General features: G+C 36.3%; 1 protein-coding gene across 2 annotated transcripts in view; it reads right to left on the reverse strand.

The window, feature by feature from the left end:
• The window catches only part of LOC129225227 (PDZ and LIM domain protein Zasp-like), a 123,403-nt gene that overhangs the window by 13,705 nt on the left and 89,139 nt on the right, over nt 1-20,559 (reverse strand). Inside the window, exon 12 of one of the 2 annotated variants that reach the window (XM_054859800.1) lies at nt 7,174-7,630. In XM_054859800.1, coding sequence (XP_054715775.1) covers nt 7,174-7,630 — 457 coding nt within the window. The remainder of the gene's footprint in view (nt 1-7,173; nt 7,631-20,559) is intronic. The other variant, XM_054859802.1, reaches the window with a different exon arrangement.

The raw sequence follows: 20,559 nt of genomic DNA on the forward strand, positions 1-20,559 counted from the left end.
TTTATATAAATACATAAAAATAGTTTCTTACAACAGAAAAAAAAATCGATCGCTATTAATGATACAAAAAAGATGGCGCATTACAAAATGGGGGGGGGGTCACCCTCTGATTTTGCAGTAACTCACACTTCGGCCCCAACCTCGGCCTAATTTGTTTAGTACAGAACCGCTAAAATCAACGCCTCGGAAGAGTTTCTGAATCTATTTCAGCACTTCCGAAGAAAAAATTCAAAAGTCCCTTCGATTTCCGAATTATATCACCTTTCAAAACGTCTTTAATCAATTTCTTACATTAATGCTCTAAATTCTGTCTAAACAATAGATAAAGTTTGAAAAAAAAAATCTCTAATTTTATGAATGGTGTTAGTTTTAAATAACTCGAAAGTACAACTAGAGTTTAATTTCAGAAATTGGGAGAGTGGGAGGAGGGGCACGCAAGTGTTCTCGGAAATTCAAAAAATAGTCGTAAAAAATAGAAATCAAAATAATCATAAACATTGAGAATAAACCCTTTCAAAAGAGAAATAGGGACCCAAAATGTATTTCGACAGGCCCCAAACTTGTAACTCCGCCGAAGCAATACAGAAAAAGACTGCATTACTGTGATTTATATTACAAATATCGAAAAATTAAAAATTACCGTCGGCTCAACGGGAATCTAACAAAATGACACAAAAACCGGTTTTGCCATCTCATATTTGTTTCCATGATCTCCAATTCGGCAATATATCACCAAATGACCATCAGTCTGAGACGCTATATTAGTTTTGCATTGAAATAAGTAATTAATAGCCACAAAAAATGAGTAAACAGGCTTTTCAGAACACCCGATCGAAAACAAAAAGGGAAGTGCACAACTGGAACGTACGCACACCCCACATGCGAAAACTTATCCTTCTACAGTTTACCATTTTGAAGATACATACTTATGAGAGATACATACATCCAGCAGCAAGAAACAACGCAATAATTAACTTGTTTGGTACTTGAATACGGTATTAAAAACTCTTTCAGGGGTGACTAAAATAGAAATTCATACTGAAATTTAGTAAACAATTTTATATGAAAACAGCCTTTACTTCGTATTAAAAGGTAAAACATCAAAAGTCTTTTTTTTTTTTTTTTTTCAAAAACATCGGCCAATTCCATCGGCTTTTCGATGTTTTTAAGGCCGATGGGCCGATGTTTCCTGCAATTTAGCATCGGCCGCCGATGCCGATGCCGATGGCTAAATTGTTGAACCATCGGCGCCGATGCATCGGCCAGGCCGATGCATCGGTCGAGTCCTACTGTTTGTAAAAGTGTTTCCGGCTCTGCTATTTCGTCGGTCAGGGTAAGATGTGTGGAATGGGTCAGCGCTACATTTATGCTGAAATAAAACGCAAAAATTATTTCTAGCCTGTCCAGAAGCTGCTTTACACTCTTGCTCCTGTATCCTACATCTACTAAGCTATCTAGAAATAATTTTTCACATTCTATCTAAGCATTAATGTAGAGCTGACCCATTCCTTCTAACTACCCCTCAATTTCAATAGAGATGAAGAGTAAATCATAGTCTTGATCATATTTTCGCCGTAGATTATTATTTGAAGAAACAGTGCCATTACCCTGACGGGAATACCTTCCGTAACAAATTTTACACTTGGGTAGTTTTATTTATTTGGGTAGGGATTCGGGGAGAAAATTTGAGATCCGTATCCGTATCCGCGGATCTTGACACTAATGATCCGGATCCGTATCCGCGGATCTACTTTTTTAACGATCCGGCACATCACTATTAAAAACGCATTTTTGCCCTAAATGGCTCTTTCTACGCGAATCGATGGTCCATTTTTTTCGAATTTGATCTGGTTGGAAAGGTCTTTAAAAAATACGCCTAAACGAAGAAATTGTCAGGGCGCCCAAGGTCCAATAACCTAAAGCCACTAGAAAAATAGTTATAAGCGTTTTTTACTTAGCAAAACTCAAAATTTTTAATTTTATCTCTTTTTCATTGTTGAAATTCATTGTTGGAATCGTGAAACATTAAGTTTTAATTCATTTTTTAAACCGCGTTTTCTATACGAAAAATAGGTTTTAGTGCTTCGAGTTTGGTATGGTTGGAAAGATCGTGAGAAGTACTTCTAAAAACGTTTACACCCCGTTTTACGGCTTGAAAACGGAAACCCGCTAAGATAACTAGAAAAGGAGCTAGAGGCAATCATAAGTTTGTGAAAATTAGTAAAAATTCAATTTTATTTGCTTTTTCACGCGACATAGTTAGCGCGAAGAAATTGCTGGATAATATTATGTGTTGCCATTTCTCGCTTGAGAGTAAAGAAATGAAATTCTTACATTTGTTTTTATTACTGAGGCTTTTTGGGTAATTACGGAAATTTAAAATATTTTAATTTCGATTATGTTTTCGCGATTTTAATATTTAAATACATCATTTTCCAGAGTAAGGGAGGACTTTCAGTTACATGTTGCCTCGAGTAGAGTTCGTTCATTTGACCGTTGGAAATTTTATATTTCTAACTGCAAAGGTCATGCCCACTTTTACAAAGAATATTGTTTGCACAGAAGTTTTACGTATTAAAGAAGTTTTGCGGTATCATTTCATTCAGGAAGACTTCCATAAATGTGAAATTGGCGAAGTTTATCAATTGGTGTCAAATTTTTGGCGCCAATGCCAGCGAGAGAAATATTTTTCTTCTGCATTCGTAAAAAAGAAGAGAAATGTCTATTTGCAAGGAGCTGAATACCAATTAAGTCCCTCTTTAAGGTGCGGTTCATTAAATTGTAACCGTTCGTGACAAAGGATAGGAAATAAATGACAAGAGGGACATACAATGGGGAAAATGTTGACATCAAAACTTTTTTGATAAGAACGTTTATTAAAAATAGTATGGCATGTGGTAAAGGGAAGAGGAGGTATGGTGAAGTGTGAAACTTTGTGACAAAGGGGAGAGGGATCAAAAATTTTGAAAAGTGCATTAGTCAGTTATTTCCTAAGCCGTAAACAAATCACAAAGGCGATTTTTTAAAAAAATACACTATTATTGCGACGTCCAGTGTTTTTGAATGGGCAATTTTCAATGTAGCAAGTAGGATTCGTTCATTTAACTGTTTGGATTTTAATAATTCTAACGGCAGAGGTCAAGGCAACTTACTCAATAATATTAAACTTATTAAAAGAAGCATTGTTAATGCAGAAGTTTAACGTATAATCTGAGTTTTGCAGGATCATTTCACTCGGGAGGATTTTGACAATTGTAAAATTGGCGGGCGCTCATCATCTATTGGGATCAAATTTTTGGCACCAATTGCAGCTCGAGAAATCATTTTACTTTGCATACGAAAACAAAGAGTAGGGGAATGTATATTTGAATACGGTTACCACAAAATAGGGGCTGTCCACGAATGAAGTCCCGCTTTAAGGTGGGGTTCACGAAATAGTAACGGTTTGTGACAAGGAAGAGGAAAGACATGACAAGAGAGACATACAATATATATAATTTAATAAAATTGCACTAAAATTGCGACGTCCAGTGTTTTTGAATGGACAATTTTTAATGTAGCAAATAGGATTCGTTCATTTGACTGTTTGAAATTTTATATTTCTAATGGCAGAGGTCAAGGCAACTTATTCAATAATATTATACTTTTTAAGCTCATGCACAGGTTTTATGTATGATCTGAGTTTTGCAGTATATTTTCATTCGGGAAGATTTCGATAATTGGGAAATTGGCGCTCTTCATCTATTGGAGTCACATTTTTGGCACCAATTGCAGCGCGAAAAATATTTTCTATTTGCATACGTAAACAAAGAGTAGGGAAATATATGTTTGCATACAACACAAAACAGGGGCTGTTAACGAATGAAGTCCCGCTTTAAGGTGGGGTTCAAAAAATAGATAGTTTGAGGCAAGGGAGAGGATCGAAATAACAAGAGTGACATATATATACAATGGGGAAAATGTAACAACAAGCCTTTTTTTTTAATAGGAACGTTTATGAAACGACAAAGGGAAGAGGGGGGTAAGGTGAAGTGCGAAACTTTGTGACAAAGGGGGAAGAGGGCCGAAAATGTTGAAAAGTGTGACATCAGTTTTGCACCGACCTCAACCATAAACAAATCACTATAAATCGACCTTTTGTTAAAATTGAACTATTATTGCGACGTCCAGTGTTTTCGAATGAACAGTTATATGTTGCCACGAATCGAGTTCGTTCATTTGATACTTAGATATTTATATTTCTAATGACGATCTCAAAGCAACTTACTCAATAATAGTAGACGTTTTACGTATAAACTGAGTTTTGATGCTTCATTTCATAAGGAAAGATTCCAAAAATTGGTAATTGCTGATTTTTATCCATTGGCGTCAAATTTTTTGCTTCCAATGCTAGCGCGAAAAATGTTTTTCCTTTGCATACGTAAACAAAGAGTAGGTAAATATCTATTTGAATAGGGTTAACACAAAGCAACATGGTATCCAAAATAAAATTATTCAAGCCAAGAATTTGACGACCGCACCAATTTTTCGATGGGGTTGTTTCCTTCAGTCAAAACTACTACTTTTAGTCACTGAAATTGATGGAATAAGCAAAAAATAAATAAATAAAGTTGAGCCAGAAAAAACTTTTGTTTTCCCAACAGTTATTTCTTATTAAATTTGTTAGATGTCCGATTTTGGAAATAAGGCGTGGTCTTTATGACGTTGAAACTTTATGACTACGAAAGTACAAGTGATGTACTTTGGGGCGCTACTCCATTGCTGCGCTAAATGTTTACGCTTTGCTGTCAACCGCATTTCCAAGTTATGATAATTTGCGATGTGCGCTAATGCCATAATTGAATGGCATTTCATCGCTTTTGATGCCAGGCGCAGAAGCGTAAAAAATGAATTTCAATCTGCGCACCGATTAAAATAAGTGTTAAAAATATTAATATTTAACAAATTATTTAAAAAGTGGTTAAAACCCATGTTTTAACCATGCTCTATCAGAAAAAAATACTTTTTAAATTTCGGAAACGACCCTATTGCCGAAATTTCCCCTTTCATCCATTTATTTTGAGATTAACAGACAAAAAGCAAAATTAGAATAAATTATTACTGTTTGATATTGTGTGTACATATAAAAATTGTATGTTTCCAGGCAGTATACATGAATAAGAGTAGAAATAAAAATGTTGGAAATAGTTAAATTTATACAAGTTTTCTAAAATATTCATTTATGAATATGGTCGAATTTTGACCACTGGGCGAATACTAGTTTAGCTTTATTACAAAATCACTGTTTTTGCGGTCTCGGAGTTGCTTTCTTACAAAAGAACTGCTTTTATGGTGAACTACTTATGCTTGAGTACTACTTATGCTTCGAAGATTAGACGTGACTGCAAATTCGGAATCATATTTCAAATTTATTCTTATAACGTACTCATTCAAATTTTACGGGGTTCCTTGAATCAGAAAGGAATGGGCCCCGACTTTTGATCCTTCTATTTTGCTTTGAATTTATGATTTGTCTTATCTGTGTACGGTTATAAAACTATTTCAACGGTGTAGTTATTCAGTAGTACTTAATAACATTCTAAACTACTGGGCTTATACATTTTTCTTTTTAGTATTTTTGGTTTTCACGCAGTTGGGTTTCTTGTTTTTATTTTATAATTTTTTGATAGATTTAATGAAGAAAGTAGTGCCTAAATTTCAGTTAAGCCTAAAAAAGTTCGAACTAAAAACGCAAATTACTCCCGCCGTAATTAAGTTAGAGCATTGAAACAAATTGTTTAGAACGCGGAAAAATCTACCCTTTACAACGATGTATAATATTAATATATGCAAGTAATTTTTCACTCCCATATTCGGGAATTTATCTGAAGTTTGGGTCTAAATTGGAATAAAAAAAGAACTATTTATCGGATTTTTTCGAATTATAGCCTATGTCAATCAGTAAAAAGCAGCTTTCATACAGTGAAGGAATTTTTCAAATAGGTGCAGTAGTTCCGGAGATTACCTCGAACATATTAACACATAAAAATGCGCTCTCTCTCTTTATAATATTTTCATAGATTATTCGTTACCTTGGTTATTTCATACAGGGTGTCTCAGTTAAATGTTTCCGAAATCCTTAGAGGGGTAGGATGTACCCTGACGACTTGAAACGGGGGTATTCCAGGCTGTTCAGAGTTCCATGCGCCGAAGATATGAGGTGTGCATTGTAGCCGGTGGAAAAAAGCTCCGAACACTTACTTTGACCCATGTACTTTTTGCTTTTTTACATGTAAAATCAAAAAGATTTTTCTTTCACGGTCTCTTTCTTTATAACGCTTTTGTGTACATCAACGCTTCAGAACAGCATTTTCGATCCCGCATTGCTATATGGTTTTGAGTAGTCAGGATGCACCCTCCACCTCTTATGAGATTTGAAACGTACAACTGAGACACCCTGTATATGAAGATCGTCTGATCGGTAAGGCGCCGGGCTTGTTACTGAAGAGTTCCGGGTTCGATGACAGCCGGTCTAAGATCTTCCATATTCACTGATGATGACTGGAGCACGTTAAATATGACGTTGTTATGAATACTCCACGTGAATCATTACTTCTGGGTATGCTGAACCAGGACTTGTTCAGCTTCTGGTTTGATTCTAAATTTCGAAATGTTGACAGATTGTGCTTCTATCTATTGTGTGCTCTCTGAGCTACTTCGGACTTCCACCTAAATGGTGCTCTTTAAAACGTAAGTCGTCTCTGCCTTAAATCGACTAGCAATTGCTACTCAGGCTCGGTGATCCGAGTCGTATTAGTAACAACAACAAAAATATATGAAGCAATGAGAAGCAAAGGGATGTAAGTGCCAAAATTAAAAATTTGGAGATAACCATTACAAAAGGTAGGTGAACCCCTCGTCTCTCTTGGAGCAAGATAGTAGATACTAATAGCCCTGGTAGGTGCTGCTATACAGCATGATTTAGAAAAAAGTTTCAATAAAAACCCCACAACTTCAAACGCATTTTACTCAAAACTTGAAAATGTTCACTCATATCTCTGATTCTCACTGCCTTACATGAGAATGATGTCCCTACTACATTTTTTGAGTAATTTAAGTGTTTTTTTAATGAACATTAAAAACATAACAGAAACTAAAATTCATGTCAACAGGAGCCTTTTTGCGCATACTTACCTTATCGGTGTGCCACAAACGTTGCAGATTGGGATCCTAGCGCCTGGACCGACTTGCTGTTTCATCTGTCCTCGACCTCTTCTTGGGGCTGGCCTAGAGCCCGTACCAGCACTCATCGCTACACCAGAAGGCATATTTCCTGAAGCAGATGACATGGTTGTAGTCATCGAACTGCTCGTATTCCAAGTCTGGGCCTTGTTGCTCTGCACTGGGTTTCGTGGTTTAGGACTAGTAGTAGGAGGAACTTTCACGCTAGGAGGCGTGATCATTGAAGGAGGGGTGGAGCTAGAGACTTGAGGCGTGGGAGACAGTGGAGAAGCATATTTTGGGATAGAAGCAGCATGCTGTGTTCCTGGAGGGGGGCGGTAAGAAGGCAGAGTGGGAGTTATGTTGGAAGTGAGGGCGGGTTCAGCGGCTGCTGGGGTGTTCTTCTGAGGAGGCCACACAAATTTATGACCTGTGTGGAGAAGGGAACAGAAACACAGAGAAAGAAAGAAGAAATTTAGAAACATTTCAAGAAAAATTCAGTTTGTAGTGAAGTGAATATATAATTTACATGATTCGAGGTGTTTTTTGGCTTTGGTTGAGGCTCATTAAATCCTTTGATGCAATAATGATTGCAGTTAGGGTGCGATTTCATACTTGTTTTCTAATTAACACTTAGTAGTTTAAAAAAAACCTTTATAAGCTACATATTTTTTCTTGCATATAAATTTAACCTTGAACTGATTAGATTTTTTTTCTACTTTGAAGAAAATTCAGTTATCTACTATTTAAGATGACAATTTTTCGCTAGCTAAGAAAATAGATACTCGTTTTTTATCTACTTCCTTTAAAATATTTAAAAAAAAAATCAACACTTTTTGGTCATTAAATGTATTGAAAAACAAACCTTTTAAAGTGTTTTTCTTATTATTACAAATAAATTGTGATCGAACAGTTTTATTGCTCAAAATGAAGTCGCAGAACATTGTGAAAATGTTTTGAATTTATCAGAAAAAATTGACAGCAGTATTACTTGAGAACACAAATGAAAACCTATCTTACAACTATCCAGTAAGTATGGCATGGTAAGTATGATAACATTGCATGGAGACCTTGTTGATCAAATCAGCAGCATAACTTCTGGAAATGAAAATTCTGAAGGGGGCAAATCTATACTAAGTGATTGCCTGTCAACGAAAGTAGGATTTGGGTAAACAAGATGATTAAAAAAGCTTTTAAGCTTTTTAAAGTGAAGTTCTCCTTCTGATGCGTGATAAATTAGGCATTTCTTTTCTGATCAAGGACAGATATGTAGATCATTAACCTTTCAATCGAACAACCAGACATGATTGTGTTTGGGAGTAAACAAAGGGATTCACCTGGGGGGGGGGGGGTAATGACGCAGACTGCTCCATTGAAATTTTTAGAGGGGTTAAGGGATATTTTTCATTTGGGGAGGGCTCTTGATTTTAGGGGGTCTTCGCGATATTTAGGGGTGGTGCACCTTTGCCCTTAGAGGGGGGGGGTACCCCTGGAGTGACTAATCTGCATTCATGCAGAATATCAAAAATACCTTTCGCAAGGTTCCATCACCAAAAGCGAAACTTCATCCAAACGTTTTATAGTAAAGATATAACAAAAATTCAAGTAGCTAAGCTTGTTATCTGAAGAAAAGACATCACCCCGAGGGTCCCTTGTTTCTATCACAATGTGACCTACCAACTGAAGAAGGGACAGCAGGGCAATTATAATAAAACTTATTAAAAGTCTAGGTGTAAAAACCTTCACATATAAGAAACACCTGAAATATTGCAATGTGTTCTATGCCCACAAATCTTAATGTTTTGTAGCTAAGAAATTCATTCGTTGACTGATTTTTGTAAAAATAAAATTATTTATTTTGTTGCACAAAAAAAAAAAAAGCATTTATTAAAAAACCCTTTTTTTTTATTTTTTCAGTGTTTTCAATTCTAAACAGAAATATCTAAATCTATCTACAGGGTGCCCACTAAAGTTCGTTGCCATCTCAGTAATTTCCAAACAGCAAGTGATATTGTCGTAAAAGTTGGGTCTAGGTATAGTAAAAGTGCCTTGCGCTACACAATGAAACCGCTTGCAGCGCCATCTGTGGGGAAACTTTGGAATTAGCGTTATTACTTCAAAAGTTAACGATGCAGGAAAAAGTTAACTAAAAAGTTGTTCAGCATCATCGATTTATTAAAAATAGAAATCTTTCGTGAAGCAATTCTAAATATAGTGGAGGGGGGGGGAACTGAACAAGTGTTTTGTCGCGTTGAACAAAACTGCACTTGTTGGTAAGGAGACTCACTTACATGCAATGCTTAAAATGGTGTCCTTCGGCACAAATACACATTTGGACACGTGACTACACTTTCCGTTGCACATTCTACAACATGGCAAGTGACACAATGGTGTAAGCATACGTAGTATGGTTTTAAAGTTTCAGCAGTGTTGAGGTGATGGAGAGGTTGCATACACTTGCTGTGGGATGTATTCTTACCAAAAAAGATCTAATGGTGGGGTGACCCTTGGAGGCTATTCTACGTCGACGACTTGTAGCTTTAATGCCTTGTACTCCTAGAATTTTTAACATATTGTGCGGAAAATATCTTTTTTTCTCTTGAAGACTCCGAACAATTCTTCCCATAGCTCTTACAGTTTTTGAGATAATAATGCAAACTTCAAGGTTCGCCACCATGTGGTGCTGCAAACAGTTTCATTGTGAGACGCAAGGCAACTTGACTTTAATGAAGCCCAATTTTCATAACATTACATCATCAGGCTCTTGCCGTCAGAGCCTGATTACCGCAGGGGCATGTGGGGCACAGGTCCCTCCTCTTAGATTTCAGGGGGCCCAAATCCCCTTATTTTATCATGCTAATTAAAAATAATGATTTCATTCAGAATCTAGAGTCATTGATATTTTTGCAAATGCTGAGACAAGAAAAAAATCTCTTATTTGTTGATAAAAATTCCCTTTAAAAACTTGATCTCTTTGTAAATCCTAAAACAACTCCAAGTTTAGTCTGTATTTACTGTTAAAAGTTATATCATAGATAACTTTGATTTTTATGCTTTACTGCAACAGGCAAAGTTTAGCCACATGGAATATAATTATCGTATAGGGGAGAGTGTTGTACCTTGGGACACTTTTCATATTTTAATTTTTAATGTCAATTATTTGAATCAAATTTAAAATCTAAAAGTCACATTAAAATACATCAACATACTTCTATGCAATATATTTTTTAAAGTTCAGACAGTTTAAAAATAAAATATTGCTAGCCATTTTTTTAAGTAAAAGTTTCATGCTGTCCCAAGGTACAAGATCCTATTGTACCTTGGGACACATCCTGTTGTACTATGGGGAAGTCTATATGATTCAGGAAACAGCCAAATACTTGAACCAATTTTGCACCAGAAAAAAAAAATCTTTTTCACGGTAGTGAATTAAGTCGTGAATTATGAATTATTTTCCTACACTAAATCGTTTCAAAGATTACATAAAAATAGAACATTATTCCATGTTCATAAACATATCTTAATTATTAAGAACCATGCATATGTTGTACCTTGGAACGTGTCCTAAGGTACAAAAAAATGTTTGGTTGTCCTAAGGTAAAACCACCATGTAGTTTAAGAAAATCCAAAATGATGGTCAATCTAGAAACACTATCATTATTTTCTCATAAGCAAAATATTTAAAGTACTTCTCTTTTATAACAAAATAAAATTCGGTTGATTAAATTTACAAATACAAAGACAGAAAATGAAATAAAAATGAAGAAAATATTTACTTTGGAGTCATGAAATTTTCTTTCTTTCATCAAATAGTCAATTTTACTCATTTGATGCTGATTTTTACTATGGCACCATTTAGTGATGAAGGTTACTATCAGAGATTACAAAAACATGACTGCTAAAAATAGTTTCTTTGAAATTAGCAGTGTCCCAAGGTACAACACTCTCCCCTATACTATATCTCTTCTACTTTTTAAATGTATAATACTATATTGTGATATGAGGTACTACCAAATTTAACATGGTTGTTTTAATATGCAAGTATGGAAATATTTTAGAGCTTCATTGTATAGAATACGCGGGAATGGGGGGGGGAGGGCACAAAATTAATTTCATGTCCAGTGTCTTCAAAAATCTTAGTTGGGCCCTGAATTGGAACTGTGCCCCATGCCCAATATCAGAATGATCGGACTCTGCTTGCCGTTCAGAAATTATTGGGGCGGCAACTTACTTTAGCGGGCAGGGCCCCCTGTAATATATTATGCATGTACTATGTATATGTATCGAATATGTGTGTCACATTTTTTGACTTAATTAAGTCCCGTATAATGTAATCAAATACATACATTGTAAGAGTTAAATAAGTTAAAGGTCTGCTCCTTCACTCGGCTACTTTTTACTCGCTGGGGAAAAATGGTTCTTGATGGAGAACGAGTACTTTCATATTTTACCTTTCATCCAGCACTGAAACTTTCATGCACTTAATTCAATCAAATTAGACTGAAATTGCACTACTTCAATTCAATTATTTCATTGAAATTTTCATGCACTCAAATAAAGATTTTAGTGTCCATGCTTTTAAACAAACAGCATGCGAATATGATGGCAATGAAATTTGACTCAATGTTTCAAATACGAATTCCTTATAAAACAATCCAGAAAACATGCATGGAAAACTGTTTAGATAAATGTTAAACTGTAGGATACGAAATGAAATTTAATTTTATTTTCAAATGAACAACATTTACTGTCCGACCTTAAATATACAACATCAGGAAGGTGAGGTCAGAAACTTATGCAAATTTCAAGGTTGGCGCACGTCACTGAGTTATGCAAATGATGTGAAATGCAGAGTTCTCCAACACACGTGAAGTAAGATATAAAAGAAGGAACTTGTAGAATGGGCAATATTCGTGCCGTTGTTTCTGCTAGACGAATCATCGAAGAAATTTTGTTTTAGTCTTGGAGGATACATGTAATAAAAGAGAATGCCAGGCAGTTGTCAAAGGAGCCACTTCCAGAAAGCACATCAAGAGTGCTCGGGAAGAATGGATGAAATTTCGCAAAAAGACAGAGACAGCAAGAAAGAATAACTGATCTTTATTTCTAACCGATGTTCAGAATACAGAACGAGAACGGCGTCGACTCGGTAGGATGTAGGACCACCGTGACCGCCGATGCACGAAGAAACACGTGTAGGTACAGGGTTAATAAGAGTGCGGATGATGTCCTGAAGAACGGCTCTCATTCCCTGTCAACCATTTGCCAAAGTTCGTCCTCTGAACGAGGCAGGGACAGAGTTTGCAAACGACGTCCAATCCCATCTTACACGTGTTCGATTGATGAAAAATCAGGAGAGTACGGGGGCCACGGAAGCATCTGTACACCTTGTAGAGTATGTTGGGAGATGCGAGCACTGTGTGGTAGGGCGCTATCCCGCTGAAAAATTGCATTGGCCACCCCCTGAAGGTAAGGGACTGCCACCGGTCGCAGCACATTCTGCACAAATCGCTCGGCGGTCATAGTACCCTAAATACGAACTAGAGGTGACATGGTATCATACGCAATAGCGCCCCAAACCCTGATGCCACGTTGTCGAGCGGTGAGGAACTCCACAGTTGCTGCCGGATTAGACCTGTCTTCACGTCGACGCCACATTCGTATGCGGAGACTATCACTGGAAAAACTGAAGCTTGACTCATCTGAGAACACGACGTTCGGCCATGCCGTCATCCAAGTCGCTCTAGCACGGCACCGTTCCAAGCGTTGATCAATTTCAGTTGATCGATTTCTAGCTGTGGGATCAATTTCAATGGCAGTCTTCTTAACGGACGCCGTGAGTGAAGGCCACTTGCAATTCCAATGGACGGGAAATGGTTCTAATCGGTATGGGAAACACCAAGGTGTCTTGCACATGCACAGAATGGAGGTACACGTGTTTTGGGGGACTTCCCCCGCTTTTCGGCAGATGCGTCGATCCACACGTGCCGACTTCACTCTGGTTGCACCTGCACCCCTCAAACTTGCCACTTTTCCTTGCTCCAACCATCTTTCGCCACAACAACATGGAAGCATCCATGTTGGTTTTGACGATGGTGAAGCTGCGATTTGATGTAAGGATCAACCAGCTCTTGTCAGCCTGATCACCATACCCCTCGTAAAATAATCTGTCTGCTGGAAGTGCCTCCGTTGACGGCGGCCTTGCATTCTCTCCTGTTACACGTATCCTCCGAGACAAAGACAAAATGTCTTCAATGATTCGTCTGGCAGAAATAACGGCGCGAATATTACCCATTCTTCTTTTATACTCTACTTCACGTGCTTTTGACAGCTGCATATTTTACATCATTTGCATAACTCAGTGACTTGCGTCTACCCTGAAAGTTGCTTAAATTTCTGACTTTGTCTTCTTGGTGTTGCATTTTCAATGTCGAACAGAGTATATAAACTGATTTTGCCTGTACATGACCTAGCTAGTAAGTTCATTGATTTCAACTAGCTCCTATCCACCGTCCCATCATCAGCAACTTTCTGTAGCAAAATCATTTCATAGATGGGTGTTTTCTTGTTTTGTTTACAATTTAAGTAATTCTTCAAATGGATGGCTCACTTGCCAAATCGATTAACTCCATAAAACAAAATGTCGAGAAATGTGATGAAGAAGATTGTGTTTTACAAAGGAGTAAATAGGACCTCGTGTTACTTTTTCTGCCATCACATGGTCAGAAATATACTGAACCAAAACTTTAATATAAATTTACATGCTAAACATTGATTAAGCACTATTAAAGCAGAAATGATGATTTTTTTAAAAAGTGGAGTTAATCGATTTGGCAACTGAAGCATCCAAATAATAATCATTGGCCACTTTTTCCTCTAAAACATTTATAAAAATTCTAAACTGTATAGAAACGTTTTTTTTTTTTTTTTTTTGTAAAAAGCTCTGCAACTGACGCATAGTTAAATTTGTCTAGTTTTGTCTGCTGCAATAGGACACGTAATGTTCCTCTTACTTTAATAACTGACCTTCTTCCATGCAATTTTAGAAACACTCAGTTCTCACCGAACTGGTATCCAATTTGGCTTAAAATTTGCTTGGATGGGTAGAATTTTCGTCACTTGAATTCTCTCAACTTATTTGATTAGAATTTAAACTTTTGAATCAGGAAATATAGTTATTAACGCAATATTGGTTTATTTATTACAATGAATATTGCTTTATTTACCATAGTTATGTTTTAAATTCTCTATACTTTCAGATACGTAATAGACATGGATTTATTTAAAAACTATTTTTCTTAAACATTTAATAATGCAGTATTTATTAGTAATATTAAAATACATTACTTATTAATAACGTTACTAGAGTTACTTTACAAATAGTTAAAATTAATACTCTTTAATATGTATTAACGGATTAGCATAATGATTAGTTTCAGGTAGTAAATTTTTCGCAAGGTGGAGCACAAAGGAGGCATTTAGGGCGATTCTCGTAGAGGTAGATCATCTTTCGATACCGCTTTCGTCCAGTCACATGAGCAAAGTTGCACCGAATTCAGCAATCGGATGTCAAATTCGTCACGTGACCAAGTAGAAAACGATAGCGAAGTTCAATCTGGTCGGCATGATTGCTACAATGACTTTTCATCTGTATAAAAACCAGTGGTGGCGCTAGGAAATGCCCGACCGGGGGGCAGAGATCTATTTTTTTAAATTTATAAGTCCCCCCCCCCGACCTTTCAGTTTTTATGATACATAAATGCAATCATTCTTACCACTAACAAAACGAATAAAGATTTTGCATTTGTAGCCTAGTTTCATATAAAAGTATACGATATTTATTGAAACTAGATTAAATGATAAAAATGCAATTACTTAAGTTTTATTTTCTTAAACGATAATAGAGGTACACAAAACGAAAATATTAAATTAAAAAATGCGAAAGCGAACTCTTGCGATGTAGGCAGGGACTTCGCGAGGTCATGAAACTGAAAAGCGAGGAGGGCGGAGAACTGTGCTATTTTTTTGCGGAGAACGAGAAACAGCAGCTATATGAACCTAGTCGACGGATCTGTGGTCTCTAAAGTTTAACTTTTTGAAATTGTTGTTTTCGTGGTTTTAAGGTAAAGGAACTTCACGGGAAATTTTTCAAAATTGAAGTCGTAAACATGCGACTGTTGGTCATCTTTGGTAACCTTACGAATAGAGATGGGTTTCAAGGACTCTCCTCGAGTAGTTTTTTAAAACTGAAGTTCAAAGAACACAGTTTTAATCAATTTTCAATGGTAGAAGGGGATTTGGATCGTTTAAACTCGAGTTTAGACAATCTTAAATGATATTTATGGGGTTTGGTCATCTTTGGTTGCATTTGGATACGGTTCAGAGACAAATCCCCAGTCATTTTTTTGAAAGTTCAGAAAATGCAATTTTAAAACGATCATCGATATTGTTATTGGAAGGGAAATTAGAAGCTCTCCTCATATTTTTTTCAAAATTGAAGTCTTAACGTGGTTTTATCTATATTCAGCTTCAAAACGTGTAACAAGTTTTTTTTTTCGCCTAAGAAATCCCACGTGTGCGTGACTTTTTAACTATCGTAGGCTCAGAGCAACGGTAAGATATCTAATCCCAGAAATAACACTAAGATATCTTACTGTTGCTCTGAGGCGACGATATAATTTTTGACGCAAATCATAGAGCTGTCAGGCCTTGGAAAATGTCTGCTTCTCTGTAGAGTGTCCTATTGTTTGTTTCTCTTTGAAACTAACTCTAAAAAGTAATTAATAAGAAAGTAAAGTATATATTCAATAAATTTGCAACTACATATTTGGAGAATATGTATGACAAGAATTTAGAACTCTAAAGCTGATATCTAAGAGTCTCTTGGATTTTTTTTTCTTTTTTTGTTTAAAAACCACACGAGTCAAATACTTAACTCGATCAACAAATTTTTAACCTTCAACCCTTAATAATTTGTAATATGTGAAAATATGAAGACATTTCCTTCAAAATGAACGGTACAGAGGAATCACCATTTAAATGAAAAATGTTTTACTATTTTTATAGTGTTCCGCGTGAAGAAAATTTTTTTTTTAAAGAAAGAGATGGAAAAAAAGAGCTTTTTATATAAATGTTTTAAATATATTTCTTATATTTTTCAAAGTTTTATTCCATTTTTATTACATAAAAGGGCTTTGGAAATTCAAGCTAAAAGGGACATGTGCTTTGTTGTATACAGCAGGTCTTCGTTCAGTGTAGAATGTATAGTTGAAAACAACTTAGCATAAAAATAGCAATAGTAATATACACTGGTGTGCAAAAATTAAGGACGAGACGGTTTTTTCAATATAACTTTGTACGAAAGCTTTCCAAATCAACACATTTAATACCGTAAGATCCTCAATACGTAAGGACATGTGTAATGTAAGCAACACTTACTAAAAGAGAAATCAGAGGGATAAAAAGAAGCTTTATTGAAAAAGTAGCATGGAGCGCAATGCGACTGAAATCCGAAACATCCCTGTGATGGGTGTCCAGCAAGAAACATCCGGTCTTTAGTAGGAGATATGATCTCCCCCGACTGCTAGGCAGGTTTCACAACGTCTGCCCATGCTGAGAATGAGGGTGTCAATGAGTTGTTGAGGCATTGCTGCCCATTCGTCTTGCAGCGCCAATCGAAGCTCCCGAATCGTTACTGGTGGTAAGGTACAAGCTGCCAAGCGTCTGCCTAGAAAATCCCATACATGCTCGATGGGATTGAGATCCAGAGATCGTGCTGGCCAATCCATATGTTCAATATCCTCACTCTCTAAGAGCTGTTCGGCAGCTACTGTGCGATGACATGGTGCATTGTCGTCCATGAAAAGGAACTGCGGACCCATAGCGCCTCTAAAAAGACGCACATATGGAAGAAGAATCTCGTTACAATAACTGATCCCATTGACTGAACCTGCGTCGAAGATGTGAAGGTCTGTACGACTACCAAGAATGATGCCTCCCCAAACGAGAACACCGCGACCTCCATACCTGTCCCTTTCAATGATGTTCGAGGGATGATTGCGGCTTCCCCGCTCTCTCCAGATGAGTATGCGATGAGAATCGCTACTCAGACAGAATCTGCTCTCATCTGTAAAGAGCACTCGTCCCCATTCATTGTCTCTATAATTCCGGTGTTCCCGGCACCACAGAGAACGCCTTCTCCGATGGACAGGCGTTAGAGGTACACACCGTATAGGGCGTCGTGCAAACAGACCACCACCGTGCAGTCTTCTGGCCACGGTAAAACGCGATATTGGTCGTCCAGTCGCCTGTGTCGTGTGTCTAGCGATTTCTCCCGCTGTCTGCCGCTTGTTTCTTCTGGCCTGTAAGACAATATACCGGTCATCTGCGGGTGTGGTTCCTCGTGGACGATCACTACTGAACCCCCGGACAGCTGTTCCTGTAGTTTGAAATTGTCTCCTAAATCGTGAAACGATGCTGTGAGCAATTCCGAACTCTGCAGCCACACTTGTCACACTGCGGCCTTCCTCCAACTTCCCAATGATTCGACCTCGGGTAAAAGCATCCAGATGTCGTCTAACAGATTGATTATTCGATATTTCTCGCTGATGCAGCAACTCGGTGTGATTTTAACTGCTATACGGCGTGCAATCTCTTTGCCAGAAATACTGATCTTACACCGGCAACATGCTTTATACTACTTATACACTCCCCCATTACGTCTGCCTGCATATCTGCGCATGTGCTACCGTACATCACCTTACTTAATCTCCTGATTGGTCTTTCTGTCCGCTCTGCCTCTTCGTTCAGCTGATATGCTAATTTTCGACTTCGTCCTTAATTTTTGCACACCAGTGTAATTCAGAGCATAATACTATACGTTGCAAACTTTTTTTTATGCATTTGATATTTAATTCTTTTCTTGCAATTAACGTAATGCCTCTTTCACATTCAAGCAGACCTGAGAGTGAAAAATCGATTCTTTACAGAAAACATAAATCTTGCGATAATGAAAATAAAATCCCCTAAAATAGTATAAGGATCTATGAGTTATCACTAAGCTTAATTGAACATCTCACTGAATAACTAAATAATGAATATTAGACGAAAAGGGTTTCATCAAACTAAAACGATAAAAGTGCAAATATGACTCCTCTGAGAGATACTTAAGTAAAAAGTTAACAAAAAATCTAAATATTTCAGCCAAGAGTATACTTTTGTTACATTTCACTAATTTATTAAGAAGCGTATCAAATGTTCTAGGAAAGCTTTTAATTGAAAATATGCCATGTTATGTATTTCTAAACTTCAAACTGAAACATATCAAATCTATGACGCTTAAGGCTCAATTTATTGCAAAAACACAACTATTGATTAAGAAGCTTTATAATGCATCACTTCAAACTGATAGGAAAAAAGAAGAGAAAAAAAATATTAAAGGAAAGAGAAAGAAGGAGAAATAAAAAGCAGGCAAAATTTGCACAAACCTGTAGTCCACAGCAACAAGGCTTCAAGTTAATAATAATAGCTGTTTATTATTACATATTAGAGCAGTAAAAAGTATTAGAAAAATGGCATACTCGTGATAAACAATTCTAAAAACATTTCAAAATCACAATCATTTGAGCTTTAGAATTGAACCTGGAATATATTTTTTCCCCTTCAAAATAAAGCAAATTTTATTTTTCGTTAAGATTAAGATTTTCGTGCATTTCTAAAGAAACAATTTAAACACTGCTGCAATATTAATTCCACATTCCTACACATAAATAAAGTTTGCAGCTGTATCTTTTAAATAAAGCATACCGTCAAAAAACTATCTAATTATTTTCCATTTTGCAACGCAAAATTTTGTTGCCTTAATTTATTTATGAATAAATTTAATTTAACTGAATGTATTTAGAAATACTTCTCTTTAATGGTTAAGACGGAGCACAAAAAAAAAAAAAAAAAAAAAAAACCCTGAAATTGTAATGCATAGAGAGTAAATAATCATTTAATAAAGGAATACCCTTTGATACACAGTGATATTCCCATCAATTTTTCTGAGGGTATACTCCCAGTAATCCATTACGCACAATTTGTATGTGTGGTCATATACATAGTATGTCATAATGTGAAAATTTATGAAGCTTGAGGTTATACGCTGGCTATATGTCTAAAAAATGTTTGAGAGTATACGGCGTACATGGAGTATACAGTATGGGAATACCACAGTTGATGCATTGAAAGAGAAAATTTTAAATATCAGAGAAACTGGGGGTAAACCAAGTAGTTCAACAAAACGGTAAATTGTTTTTTAAAAAAAAGATACAGATACACTATACAGGTATCTCTCGCATAACACGGTTAATGCGTTCCGTGTAGTATCGAAACCGTGTTATACGAGATTTTTTATGAGTGGTTTTTTACTCATTTTTAACCTAATTAATCATGTACATATCATAAATCATGTCAATGTGTACCGTGTTATATCGAACCATATTCCGTGTTATATCGAAACCGTGTTATGCGAGACCTTGAAATAATGCAAATCAAGGAAGTGTACCGTGTTATATCGAAACCAAGTCATAAGGTGTAAATTTTATAATAGCTGAAATTTCGGATTAGTAGAACATACAAACAAAAAATGGCAACCAGAACATACAAAAACCCACCGATTTAAACGATAAAACGTGATTATATTACATACCTCAAATTAAAACTGTTATGCACAACAAGAAAAAACTTGATCCGCTTTTCTTTCTATACTAAGAACAAAACGCATTCTATAAGGGGGGAAAAATGAGCTTTTCTGTTGCAATAAAGTTTATCTGAGCAACAACAACAAAACAAAATTTAAAATAAAATAAATAGAATCATCCTATATATTTTATTTCATATTCTGTTTCGACTACATTTTTACTTCCTTTTACAGAAAAGGAAGTATTGCATTCGCGAAAAAAATTTCGCTCAAAAATCGGCCTTAATTTCCATTTTGCTCACCCCTGAATGAATGTTGAGTTTTTTTTCAACCCGACCACACATGGATAAGTGCCTAGGAACGTATAGACCCCCGAAATATCCATTTTGACGATCCCCGAGTTAATTACAACGACTCGTGACGTCTCGTGACGTCCGTATGTATGTGCGCATGTGCATATGTATGTCACATAACTCAAGAACGGTATGTCCTAGAGAGTTGAAATTTGGTGCGTAGACTCCTAGTGGTGTCTAGTTTTGCACCTTCCCATTTGGTTGCATTTGGGAGTTTCTAAAGGGGTCTTTTGCACCTTTTTGGGGGGAAATCATTGTTAATTTCGATGCAAACTCAAGTGTTGTTATAATTTGCCGGACACTTGTCGATATATCGACAGTCTT

The sequence above is a fragment of the Uloborus diversus genome, chromosome 6 (genome assembly GCF_026930045.1).
Source record: "Uloborus diversus isolate 005 chromosome 6, Udiv.v.3.1, whole genome shotgun sequence".
NCBI lineage: Eukaryota > Metazoa > Arthropoda > Arachnida > Araneae > Uloboridae > Uloborus > Uloborus diversus.